The sequence below is a fragment of the Procambarus clarkii genome, chromosome 73, assembly GCF_040958095.1.
Source record: "Procambarus clarkii isolate CNS0578487 chromosome 73, FALCON_Pclarkii_2.0, whole genome shotgun sequence".
Taxonomy (NCBI): domain Eukaryota; kingdom Metazoa; phylum Arthropoda; class Malacostraca; order Decapoda; family Cambaridae; genus Procambarus; species Procambarus clarkii.
The window spans coordinates 10,204,743-10,218,830 of NC_091222.1; the positions used below are offsets into that span (position 1 = coordinate 10,204,743).

Below are 14,088 nucleotides of genomic sequence, written 5' to 3' on the forward strand. Positions count from 1 at the left end.
CTCTGTGTGGGGTCACTGTCGTCACGTGGAGCTCTGTGTGGGGTCACTGTCGTCACGTGGAGCTCTGTGTGGGGTCAATGTCGTCACGTGGAGCTCTGTGTGGGGTCAATGTCGTCACGTGGAGCTCTGTGTGGGGTCAATGTCGTCACGTGGAGCTCTGTGTGGGGTCAATGTCGTCACGTGGAGTTCTGTGTGGGGGTCACTTCCGTCACGTGGAGCTCTGTGTGGGGGTCAATGCCGTCACGTGGAGATCTGGGTGGATCACTGTCGCCACGTGGAGATCTGGGTGGGTCACTGTCGTCACGTGGAGGTCTGGGTGGGTCACTGCCATCACGTGGAGCTCAGGGCGGGTCACTGTCGTCACGTGGAGATCTGGGTGGATCACTGTCGTCACGTGGAGATCTGGGTGGATCACTGTCGTCACGTGGAGATCTGGGTGGATCACTGTCGCCACGTGGAGATCTGGGTGGATCACTGTCGTCACGTGGAGATCTGGGTGGATCACTGTCGCCACGTGGAGATCTGGGTGGATCACTGTCGCCACGTGGAGATCTGGGTGGGTCACTGTCGCCACGTGGAGATCTGGGCGGGTCACTGTCGCCACGTGGAGATCTGGGTGGGTCACTGTCGCCACGTGGAGATCTGGGTGGGTCACTGTCGCCACGTGGAGATTTGGGTGGGTCACTGTCGCCACGTGGAGATTTGGGTGGGTCACTGTCGTCACGTGGAGATCTGGGTGGATCACTGTCGCCACGTGGAGATCTGGGTGGATCACTGTCGCCACGTGGAGATTTGGGTGGGTCACTGTCGCCACGTGGAGATTTGGGTGGGTCACTGTCATCACGTGGAGATCTGGGTGGATCACTGTCGCCACGTGGAGATCTGGGTGGGTCACTGTCGTCACGTGGAGATCTGGGTGGATCACTGTCGCCACGTGGAGATCTGGGTGGGTCACTGTCGTCACGTGGAGATCTGGGTGGATCACTGTCGCCACGTGGAGATCTGGGTGGATCACTGTCGCCACGTGGAGATTTGGGTGGGTCACTGTCGTCACGTGGAGCCAGATAAGTGTCGTATGTGTCCCAGATAAGAACGTATAACACATTTTTAAAGTGAATTATCTCGCTGCTGATCTGCTATAATATGAATGTTATGTTTTGTTATTGCAAGCCTCCAGTAAATTAGCTGGGTAATAGATAGATACTAATACAGTTAATACTCTCAATCTCTTCATCCGCTACCTTTGATTGACAATTTAAAGAGCTATTCGATACTTAAAACAAAAGTTACAGTTACCGTACATAATGCCCATTGAAGTACATATGCCATTTTTTTATTAGGCTTTTTGAACAATAAATTTCGGAGAAAAACATCCATACTTTTAGGATATCCAGGAATGGAAGGAATGGAAAATGTTTAACAATTTCAGGCCCTGTTGTATATTTTATAGTAAGGGTTTTATTATTAAGCTTCGCCAAAAACTATTCGGAGCTAGAATTAGATGTATTATATTCTTTAATTCTAACCACAATTTAATATCTCACACACACTCATAATTTTTGGAATACATTTGCATAGATTGTTTTGGATTCCAATTTCAGTACAGTATGGTGTGTTCTGGTGATGGCATCAGAGTGATGGTTGCAGTTGGGGTGCTATACGGTGCGTCTGTCGCGGGCCACGACGCAGGCAGACCCATGGAGGAGGTGGGCCAGGCAGTGGGCCAGATGGTGGGCCAGGTAGTGGACCACGTGGTGGGCCAGGTGCTGCGCGGTTGTCACCTGGTGGTCCTCACCACTACACAACACTCACACGTCACCTCCATCATACTCCGGTAACCTTTGTTGCTTTAAAATACAACAAAACATTCCCGTGTATATAAGACACGAGCTTGGATCAGGCGTCCTGTCATATATGTTGGTTATTGTAAACATTTATCCTAAAACACCTTATGAAGCTGAGAACCCATTATTAAAATTATTAATATCTGTAATTCCATCATGATATATAACAGCAAATTCATTAAGTGCTCCATAAAGTATTACGTACAGAGTAGCACAGTAACAGTAGCAGAGTAACACAGTAGCACAGTAACAGTAGCAGTGTAACACAGTAGCACAGTAACAGTAGCAGCGTAACACAGTAACAGTAGCAGCATAAAACAGAAGCACAGTAACAGCATAACACAGTAGCACAGTAACAATAGCAGCACAACACAGTAGCACAGTAACAGTAGCACAATAACAGTAGCAGCGTAACACAGTAACAGTAGCAGCATAAAACAGAAGCACAGTAACAGCATAACACAGTAGCACAGTAACAATAGCAGCATAACACAGTAGCACAGTAACAGTAGCACAATAACAGTAGCAGAGTAGCACAGTAACAGTAGCAGAGTAGCACAGTAACAGTAGCAGAGTAGCACAGTAACAGTAACAGCATAACACAGTAGTACAGTAACAGTAGCAGAGTAGCACAATAACAGTAGCAGAGTAGCACAGTAACAATAGCAGAGTAGCACAGTAACAGTAGCAGAGTAGCACAGTAACAGTAACAGCATAACACAGTAGTACAGTAACAGTAGCAGAGTAGCACAATAACAGTAGCAGAGTAGCACAGTAACAGTAGCAGAGTAGCACAGTAACAGTAGCAGAGTAGCACAGTAACAGTAACAGCATAACACAGTAGTACAGTAACAGTAGCAGAGTAGCACAGTAACAGTAACAGCATAACACAGTAGTACAGTAACAGTAGCAGAGTAGCACAGTAACAGTAACAGCATAACACAGTAGCACAGTAACAGTAGCAGAGTAGCACAGTAACAGTAGCAGAGTAGCACAGTAACAGTAACAGCATAACACAGTAGTACAGTAACAGTAGCAGAGTAGCACAGTAACAGTAGCAGAGTAGCACAGTAACAGTAACAGCATAACACAGTAGTACAGTAACAGTAGCAGAGTAGCACAGTAACAGTAACAGCATAACACAGTAGTACAGTAACAGTAGCAGAGTAGCACAGTAACAGTAGCAGAGTAGCACAGTAACAGTAACAGCATAACACAGTAGTACAGTAACAGTAGCAGAGTAGCACAGTAACAGTAGCAGAGTAGCACAGTAACAGTAACAGCATAACACAGTAGTACAGTAATAGTAGCAGAGTAGCACAGTAACAGTAGCAGAGTAGCACAGTAACAGTAACAGCATAACACAGTAGTACAGTAACAGTAGCAGAGTAGCACAGTAACAGTAGCAGCATAACACAGTAGTACAGTAACAGTAGCAGAGTAGCACAGTAACAGTAGCAGAGTAGCACAGTAACAGTAGCAGCATAACACAGTAGTACAGTAACGCAGGAGCACAGCAACACAGTGTTACGGCCTAACTTAGCCAGTAACCGGGTTCTTTACTTGTTACATTGTATATGGGCTTTAGTGCCTCCTACATGATCCCACCCCGGCCCATATATGGTGGGCCGGTAAAAAGAAGGTCAGTTATCCAGAACTGATAATAACTAACTGTAATAATAAAATTGTGAAAGGAAAAGAGGGTAAACCATTCAAACAGAACCTTCACCAAGTGTATTTTGACCAGACCACACACTAGAAGGTGAAGGGACGACGACGTTTTGGTCCGTCCTGGACCATTCTCAAGTTGATTGTGTCGACAATCGACTTAAGATAGGTCCAGGATGGACCGAAACGTCGTCGTCCCTTCACTTTCTAGTGTGTGGGCTGGTCAACATACTTTAGCCACGTTATTGTGACTCATCGCCTTCACCAAGTCTACTTCTTAAATATATATTCATATCCGTACATAACATCACACTGCTAGTGTCACTTTCGCAGGAGGGCACTGTAAAACTCTCGGAATCTTCTTTTCCCGGCTAGTCGACTTTGTCTTCTATTGATCACTACTCAAGTTTCACTCCCCGAGTCTGTCTTCGATGGTCCTCACGTCGGCGAGTTCACCTTACTCACTAAAACTTGGGCCAGTCTTACACAGTATCGTCACTGTTCAAAACACCACTTCTACTCTCCAGCAGCACACCGGCAGAACTCCACGTAGGCCTACAACAAGCCTTAACAGACGGCTAGTACTTCGTCTCGTAACTCAATCTGCCTATCCCGGGGTACGTCGGCCCAGTCAACAATACTTCACTAAGTATCTCCAGACAAATCACTGTCTATACGGACGTGGCCACTGGTTCCCGCTGGGAACGAACACGTGTTGAGTTCAGGACTGTCATGGATAAACAGCTTCCTGCTGAACAGGATACTCTCCACATCATTTCTGTGGACAAAAATGTGATTAGTGAGACAGACACTACACCGGGGTCAAATACGATCACAACCTTCCATCGGGTAACAGAATATGAGGATCGGAGGTGACGCTCAACAGATGGCGTTGTCATTGCCACACTTCCCTCAACAGATGATGTCGATATCGCCACACTTCCCCTCCTAAAATAATTTGTTTTAGCTTATAAAACAAAAACAAATTAGCATTGTAGATGCGTGACAAGGCATCTGCTTACACATTCTCCACTCTTCTAATGTGTTCAATACAGAGTGCATACTGCTGGGGGTTGTAGACTCCATTCAGGGGGGTAGAAATAACCTAAGCTACTCTATCCCTTTGAGATGTATTTCTTTCTTATCTCAATAAACATATTTGAACTTGACTCCATTTAGTTAACCTGAGATTCTTATGATGGAAGGATTATGGTCAGATCTGAAAAAATTGGATGCTTCTTACTTATCAAATAGACATCAAATTGTTGCACAGCGCTCACCAGGGCCAATGTTTCTTTTTCTATCACTGAATAATTCCGTTGACAATCTCTTAATTTCTTGGAATAATAAGCCACAGGGTGTTCTATCCCTTTAGCATCATTCTGTGACAATATTGTCCCTATGTCGTAGTCTGAAGCATCGATAGTTAATATGAATCTGACATCGAAATTAGGGGACATGAGAATGGAACTTTTAGGCTCTTAAAAGCTAATTGACAGTCCTTGGTCCACATGAACTGTGTTCCATTCTTCAGGAGATTTGTCAAAGGAACTGCAATAGTTGAGAAGTTAGGGACGAACTTACGATAGAATCCGGCCATTCCCAGGACCCACAGGACCTCATTATGTGTTAAAGGGGTCGGGTACTAAACGATGGCTTCTACGTTGCTGTTCTTCGGGGCGATCCATCCTTCACCAATCACATGTCCTAAAAAGATAACCTTCTTGCGGGGATTTGGTCGGTAGGGATGTTACTTTATTGGTCTCATGTCCTCCTCAAGGAAAACGTCGTGCTTCAAGACGGTCATCAGACCTGGAGCATCTCTGAAAAATTTACTTATATTGCGTTATAAACTCCGTGAAGGATCGCTGCTGCTCCTCAGGAACGTGAGTTAACTTGGTAGGTAGATTCAGCAGAATCTCTGAAGTCGATGCTACTTGCTTACCAACATCCTTCATCACCTCCTGGTCTTGGTCGCAGGTGACCAGTATCTTCAGTGGGCGAATGTCCCGTCCTTGGTACAACTTCACCATGTTCACGTGTACCAACATCTGCTTCTTCCTTCTTTTTGGAGTGCTAAGAATATAGTTAGCAGCATTAACTTTCTTGAGAACAGGGTAAGAACCAATAAATGTGGTACTCAAACTTCCAGTTACCGCTGAAGAATATACCAGTACTAGGTCATCTACCTGAAATTTCCTGGGTGTTGCTTTGCTGTCGTATTTCTTCTTGGCAGTTAATTGAGAATGTAATAGGTTCTCTTTGACTAGTTCCCATGCAGTAAACAACCTGCCTTTGTGTGTAGATAACCAGTCCAGTGCATCCATGTTGCTCTCTTTGTCCGTCCACTGGTCCTTGATAACCTCCACTGGTCCTCTCACCGTGAGACCATACACCATCTCGAGTGAAGATAGACCCCAGTGACTCATTTGGTATTGATCTTATGGCAAAGAGGAGGTAAATACAGAAGACTCAGAAGAAATATCTGACTAGGCAATGAATAACTTTCGCAATCCTGTAATGTCCATAATATACTCCGGCATGGGCTGTTCCCAGCAGCTTGGTCCTGAACACTGAGGGCACGACTACCTGCATACCTACTTCTAGAGTCCGGGGTGTTCTTTGTCGATACCTCCGACACAGTACCTTATCCTACCAGAAGCACTGGTCACCTGCCTTTGCACTAGACTCTATGGTATCTGTGAGTGCTTGCACCTGGAAGTCCTTCTCCTGCTCCGTAATTAAGGTTGCCCTAGTCCAATGCTTCCGTTCAAGAGTAAAGTCTAAAGAGTTAGATATAGTACTGTTGGCAGCCTATGGGGTAGGTGTAGGGTTGAACAAATCATCCACTCTCATCTGAGTCTTTACCAGGGATCAGGTTTGACTTGCTGTTACTGGCTTTACCACATCTTCTACAGGATCTGCAACAACTATAGAATGGTTACTGTCCAAAGCTAAGCCATTGGCCAGTATTACCTCAATCCCTTCAATGGGAAGATCGTCTACTACTGTCAATGAACACCTGCCATTGAAATATTGCGAGTCCAAATGAACATCTACTAAGGGGGCAATGTACAAAGTCGAGGGAAACTCACCTAAAATGACTCTTTACTTCCCACTAGTAGGCACTTCCTTGGGTAACGAGTTCTTCAAAATCAGAGATGGGGCTGCTCCACAATATCTCTGAAAATTACTACTGACCTGCCAGTCTTGTCACTCGATACATACCCTGTCAAAGTGTATGGGGCAAACAATCCTGGTTTCTACTTATCCTGATCCCTTCCAAGTGCTATATAGTCATAATTGCTTGGCGCTTTCCTCTTGATAATTCCCTCCCTCCCTCATATTTGTCCACAGGAGAACGGGTTTCCACTGGCGGTGTTACACAACTCACCAGCATAACTTCCCTTTGCAGGTCGTTACCTGTCCTGCGCTTACACTTAAGCAGACACGTGTCCTTTTTTCCCTGCATGTCCAACACACTACGTCTCTTCTTGGACTTGTTCGCCTTGGACTACATGAGGTTGTCATCAAGGCCTCATGCGGAATGGTTCTCTCCTCCTGCTTATACTTGGTAAAAGATTTTTAGTTGGTCTTTGAAACATATCTGGTAGAGGGCTTTGGAATAAATTGTATTCTTCAGCCATAGTGGCTGCAGCACCCAAAGTCTCTACTTGCTTTTCTTCCAAGTACGCTTTAAGATTACCTGATAGATACTTCTTGAAATTTTTCAACAAAATAAGTTGTTCCAGATGCTCCTTACTCTCAACCTTCCTAGACGCCCACCATTCGTAAAACAACTGCTCCTTAATGCAAGCAAACTCTGTAAAAGTGTCCTCTGCTGTTTTCTTAAAGTTACGAAACGTCTGTCTATGTGCTTCAGGCACTAACTTGTAAGCCATCATCACCACCTTCTTGACAGCGTCATAGTCATTCGAGTCACTTACTGACAGTGTGGAGTTCGTTGTTTATGCTTTCCCAGTCAGCACTGATTGAATCATAATAGCCCAATTTTCCCGCGACCAGTCAAACCAGGCAGCTACTTTCTCGAAGGCAGCAAAGAACTTGGACACCTCTTTCTCATTGAATTTAAGCACCATTTTTAAAATCTGCAGCGGGTCGAAACCACCTGATTTTTTTCTACCTCCTAATCTTAGCACTTCTAATTCGTGTTGCCTTTCTCTCTCATCCCTTTCTTTCCTGTTTTGTCACTCTCTCTCTATCTCTCTCTCTCTTCCCTTTTTCTCCTTTCTTATTTTTCTTTCTCCGTTTCTTGTCTCTCTCTCTCCCTTTCTTCTCGTTCTCTCTTTCTGCCTCTCTTCTCTTTCCAATCGTTTCAATCTGATTCTATGTTTAATTTCAATTTCCTACTCTTCTCTTTCACTCCTTTCATCTCTCTCTTTCTCTTCCCTTTCTCTCCTATCTTCTCTTTCTCGCTCCCTTCTTTTCTCTCTAGTTCTGTCTTTTTCCATTCGAATTCACGATGTATTTCAAATTCTCGCATTCTCACTGTCAATAGGCTCACATTTAGTTCACTTGGGTCACTCTCACCATCACTTCATTGGTCTTCCTTTTCAGTGGAATTCATGACACTCGCTACTTTGCTACGGACTACACTTTCTGGTTTGTCATCTGGTTTCAAATGCCAATACACTTTTGATGGGATCTCGACACGTTAATCCCGTTCTTTCACTTTTCACTAGTTCCGGTTTCCTCTAAGAACTTCAATTTGGAGAGGCAGTTCTCCTGGTTTAAGAACTCCTGAACATCGTCCAGTGTATCTATTGCAGTTTTCTCCACCTTTGCTCACTCTCTAAACACAGCAATTAAACACAAAAGGGAGCTGTACAAGAAGGTTTCACCAATCACTTGCCTGGTTCGGTCTAACTTACCTAACAAGAAGTCGGATCCCGCTGGAGATGCTAGTTATGTTACGACCTCACTTGGCCAATAATCGGGTTCTTTACTTATCAAAGTGTATATGGAGACTACGTGCCTCTGCCTGCTTTAACCCACCAAGAGTCATAGATAAATTATTAAGAACTGGCAGTAGTAATCAATCTAAAGGAAACGGGAAGTACACCACACCAAACAGATTAATCACCAAATGTACCTCTTAACTAAATATATACATTTTTTCATGACCTAACACTAAGGTGTCACTTTCGCACAGGACACTATAAAACTTCTGCATTCTTCTTTCCCGGCGTGTCCACTTCTTTCTTCTATCGTACATCATTCAAGGTTTCTTCCCTGACTCTGTCTTCAATGAACCTCACCCCAATGAAGTTCACCTTTCTCAGTAAATCATGGGCCAGTCCTACATGGTATCGTCACGGTGCCAAAACCCACCTCCTTTACTCTCTAGCAACACGCTGGCAGGGGTCTCCAGCAACACCCTGGCAGATGTCTCCAGCAACACACTGGCAGAGGTCTCCAGCAACACCCTGGCAGAGGTCTCCAACAACACACTGGCAGAGGTCTCCAGCTACACACTGTAGAGGTCTCCAACAACACACTGGCAGAGGTCTCCAACAACACACTGGCAGAGGTCTCCAGCTACACACTGTAGAGGTCTCCAGCAACACACTGGCTGAGGTCTCCAACAACACACTGGCAGAAGTCTCCAACAACACACTGGCAGAGGTCTCCAACAACACACTGGCAGAGGTCTCCAGCTACACACTGTAGAGGTCTCCAGCAACACACTGGCTGAGGTCTCCAACAACACACTGGCAGAGGTCTCCAGCAACACACTGGCAGAGGTCTCCAGCAACACACTGGCAGAGGTCTCCAGCAACACACTGGCAGGGGTCTCCAGCAACACCCTGGCAGAGGTCTCCAACAACACGCTGGCAGAGGTCTCCAGCAACACACTGGCAGAGGTCTCCAGCAACACGCTGGCAGGGGTCTCCAGCAACACACTGGCAGGGGTCTCCAGCAACACCCTGGCAGAGGTCTCCAGCAACACACTGGCAGAGGTCTCCAGCAACACACTGGCAGGGGTCTCCAGCAACATCCTGGCAGAGGTCTCCAGCAACACCCTGGCAGGGGTCTCCAGCAACACCCTGGCAGAGGTCTCCAGCAACACCCTGGCAGAGGTCTCCAGCAACACCCTGGCAGAGGTCTCCAGCAACACCCTGGCAGAGGTCTCCAGCAACACACTGGCAGAGGTCTCCAGCAACACACTGTCAGAGGTCTCCAGCAACACACTGGCAGAGGTCTCCAGCAACACACTGGCAGAGGTCTCCAACAACACACTGGCAGAAGTCTCCAGCAACACACTGGCAGAGGTCTCCAGCAACACTGGCAGAGGTCTCCAGCAACACACTGACAGAGGTCTCCAGCAACACACTGGCAGAGGTCTCCAGCAACACACTGGCAGAGGTCTCCAGCAACACACTGGCAGAGGTCTCCAGCAACACGCTGGCAGGGGTCTCCAACAACACACTGACAGAGGTCTCCAGCAACACACTGGCAGAGGTCTCCAGCAACACACGGGCAGAGGTCTCCAGCAACACACGGGCAGAGGTCTCCAGCAACACCCTGGAAGAGGTCTCCAGCAACACACTGGCAGAGGTCTCCAGCAACACACTGGCAGAGGTCTCCAACAACACACTGGCAGAAGTCTCCAGCAACACACGGGCAGAGGTCTCCAGCAACACACTGGCAGAGATCTCCAGCAACACACTGGCAGAGGTCTCCAGCAACACCCTGGCAGAGGTCTCCAGCAACACACTGGCAGAGGTCTCCAGCAACACACTGGCAGAGGTTTCCAGCAACACACTGGCAGAGGTCTCCAGCAACACACTGGCAGAGGTCTCCAGCAACGCACTGGCAGAGGTCTCCAGCAACACACTGGCAGAGATCTCCAGCAACACACTGGCAGGGGTCTCCAGCAACACACTGGCAGAGATCTCCAGCAACACACTGGCAGAGATCTCCAGCAACACACTGGCAGGGGTCTCCAGCAACACACTGGCAGGGGTCTCCAGCAACACACTGGCAGAGATCTCCAGCAACACCCTGGAAGAGGTCTCCAGCAACACACTGGCAGAGGTCTCCAGCAACACACTGGCAGAGGTCTCCAGCAACACACTGGCAGAGGTCTCCAGCAACACACTGGCAGAGGTTTCCAGCAACACACTGGCAGAGGTCTCCAGCAACACACTGGCAGGCTCTCCAGCAACACACTGGCAGAGATCTCCAGCAACACAAAGGGAGGCTTCCACCCAGGCTTATTACCAGCCATAACAGACGGACAGTCCTTCTATTTCGTAACTCAACTTGGCAATCCCGGGGTACGTCGGTCCAATCACCAGTACTTCATTAAGTATTACTTACAACTCACTGTCAACACCGACTCGGCCACTTGTTCCCGCTGGAACACGTCTTGAGTTCAGGACTGTCCTGACTGAACTGATTCCTGACGACCAAGATAACACATCACTTTTGCGGACTAAAATGTGATTTGTAAGGCAGAAATTGCACAGCGGTCAATAAGATCACAGCCTTTTAACGGGGAACAGAAGATGGGGTCGGATGCGCTCAACAGATGGTGTTGACATCGTCACACCTCCCATTATAAAAGAATTTGGGTCAGGTGCACTCAACAGATGGCGTCGATATCGTCACACACAACCACTCCTGACTTACACTCAGCAACACACACAACCACTCCTGACTTACACTCAGCAACACACAACCACTCCAGACTTACACTCAGCAGCACACAACCACTCCTGACTTACACTCAGCAACACACAACCACTCCAGACTTACACTCAGCAACACACACAACCACTCCTGACTTACACTCAGCAGCACACAACCACTCCAGACTTACACTCAGCAGCACACAACCACTCCTGACTTACACTCAGCAGCACACAACCACTCCAGACTTACACTCAGCAACACACAACCACTCCTGAGTCACAATGAGATACAGATGGAAAACATTATTAATTAATAACATTTTACAATGTTTACACTACTCCATATTATTACAAGCTCAATACACTGAGAGCTGGAGCCTGTTACTCAGAGTACATACACTGAGAGAGTACTCTTGATGGTGTATTACACAGGCACAACATAATACTTAATTAATTTAAGCCTAATGAATAATATTATACAAAACACTTAAATTTTAAATGAAAAATAGTTCTTAAATAATTTGTAATTTTGTTTAATATAACTTTTTCATTTCTAATTTATATATTCTTAAACTTGATAATAGTCCTTTGGTCCCTGAAATTTGACCATAAGAACCCATCGTGTTATGTACATGTACAATCACTCAACCTTACCAATAAGAACTGAACTATAACTTATGCTCTTTTACTTAAGGCACAGTGAAATATTGGTGGTGTCTAGCGTTGTCGTGGACGTTGAGTCGCTGTTCTCCCATCACCTTCAACCCCCATTGGACGACCTGTCGGCCGAGCCCGTGAGTGAAACTACTCCCCAGCCACCGTCCGGGGAACTCTCACAACGCCAGCCAACTGAGAACCAGCCACGTCAACACCAGACACCACAACAGCACCTCGAACTAGACAACCTTCTCCAGGGGCTGTGGGGAGACTCGAGAACCACCTGCCGGGGTCTTCTTCTCGACCTCACCTCCAACAACAACAACACTCATCTTGCACTCAGGTATCTGGTACTCTACAGTGATTACTGAAGATATAACACTTGTTGATGTCATCTTCGACCTACTTATATTGGCATGACCACCACAAAGCTTTCGAGAAGACTGACCTGCCATCTCCAAGCTGGTGCCCCTAGAAACGTATGTACACTTTGCCTATGCAAAGTGTACATAACACAACACTCTCTAGGAATATGCAAGAAGATAATGCAACACTCCTGGCATCACCTCTGAACAAAGGTGACTGCAAATCCTGGAAGCTATACTCATAAGAGGAAAAAGACCGACTCTAAATATCTTCTTCTTGAGAATAGGTGCAGTTTGCATGAAGGGGTAACCCTCCCGATGACTGCACCAGAACAGATGTAAGGAGACGCGTTGATGGTAAAGAGGAGAAGAAAGTCAAAAGCGGTAGACGTGATGGGCCGTAGAGAGAGGAGTGGCGACGAAAACAGAGGCGAACGTCAGAGGGAGACTCCCCGCACCGGGGGGCGGGGCGTCATGGTCACGGTGACAGCTGATCCAGGCACGGCGTAGCGGTGCGCGCAAGACGGGAACTAATATTTCTCCGGAAACTTACGGTACGGAAAGCGCAAGCGGTACGCCTCCCAAACCACCCACAGGTCGGCGGGCAGCCTGCCATCAGGCTGGACCCTCGGCTGAGACATCCTATCCGGCACCCTATAAACAAACTCCTTCTTTGACGACACCCAGATGGTTGACGAGCACCACGGGATCGGAAGCACCCGGGCATCCCGATAAGGGCCCAACTCCGGACCCTCACAGGGCACGACCCCAGCAGACGGGACTAGGCAACCCCCAGACCGGGGCAAGGAAGGAGGGGGAACTGCAGGCGCGGCAGCGACCCCACCACAGGGCACAGGAGCCGAGGCTCCCTGGCGCACATCTTTCCGCAACTTCACAACGAGGTCCCGACCATCAGGGACAACCCCCCACTGTGGGGACCCAACAGCAGGTGACACAGGAAGGGGGGCACAGGGAGCAACGTCGGAGCCCCTCACAGCACCATCATCCTCGGCGGGGGACGCCAGCTGAGCACCATACTCCCCCACCTCCTCCCAAGGCACACCACGAAGGGGGGAGACACTCCGAGCCCGCCGCGAACGCTTCGAGACAGGCCGCACCACACCACGCCCAGCAGGCCCCGCCGCAGGCACAGCCTCCACCGTCATATCCACACAGGCCACACCCGCACCGTCCGAAGAGTCCACAGAGGCCACATCACCCACACTGTCTACATCATCCACGGAAACAGCCTCAGAACACCGACGCGCGCGCTTCTGCAAAGGAATGGGAAGAGCAGAACTACAGGAGGCAACACACTCAGGCACGGCAGGCACCTCACCACGAAGCACCCCCTCCAAAACGGCAGAACCCGCGTCCCCGGGAGCCGGTAACACATCCACAGGCGGGGGCGGAACATGAACCTCCACCGGGACACCTTTCACTACACACAGCTCAGGCGACAGCCCGACACCCTCACACACCGGCTGAACAACCCCAGGGGCCACAGCTGGCACTAGACGTGGCGCACAGGCTGGAGAGCTCTCCTCAACAGGCGGAGCAGCAGACAGGCAGGCAGGCGCCTCAGGCACAGCACCAACACCGCCCGAACGCAACAGGGGCGGAAAATCCTCCGCACGAAGAACATGCACACGACCAGTCGCTCCCACGTCGCACGCAGCAGCCAGATGACCCTCGTGACCACACCGATAACAGGTGCGCGGTTGACCCCGGTACTGGCAGCGGAGCGTGTATCCCAACACGGACATCGACGACGGTACACTACCCTTCAGCGACATCGTCAGGGTGCGGGAGCCGTCAAGCATACCAACACAGTGCCCGGCAACGACCTTGTTCCAACGAACACTCAACACTGTCCCAAACCGTTCGAAACAGGAG

General features: G+C 48.3%; 2 protein-coding genes across 2 annotated transcripts in view; one reads left to right on the forward strand and one right to left on the reverse strand.

The window, feature by feature from the left end:
* Positions 1–341: 341 nt before the first annotated feature.
* LOC123774157 (bile salt-activated lipase-like) lies at positions 342–1,234 on the reverse strand. Its single transcript, XM_069312766.1, has 2 exons — positions 1,220–1,234; positions 342–1,136 (listed from the first exon to the last, which is right to left on the reverse strand). The coding sequence occupies exons 1-2, from the start codon at positions 1,232–1,234 to the stop codon at positions 342–344; spliced, it is 810 nt and encodes a 269-aa protein (XP_069168867.1).
* A 373-nt stretch (positions 1,235–1,607) lies between these two features.
* The window catches only part of LOC123774156 (uncharacterized), a 63,457-nt gene continuing 50,976 nt past the window's right edge, over positions 1,608–14,088 (forward strand). The window contains exons 1-2 of the mRNA XM_069312767.1: positions 1,608–1,834; positions 11,865–12,170. Coding sequence (XP_069168868.1) covers positions 1,608–1,834; positions 11,865–12,170 — 533 coding nt within the window. The remainder of the gene's footprint in view (positions 1,835–11,864; positions 12,171–14,088) is intronic.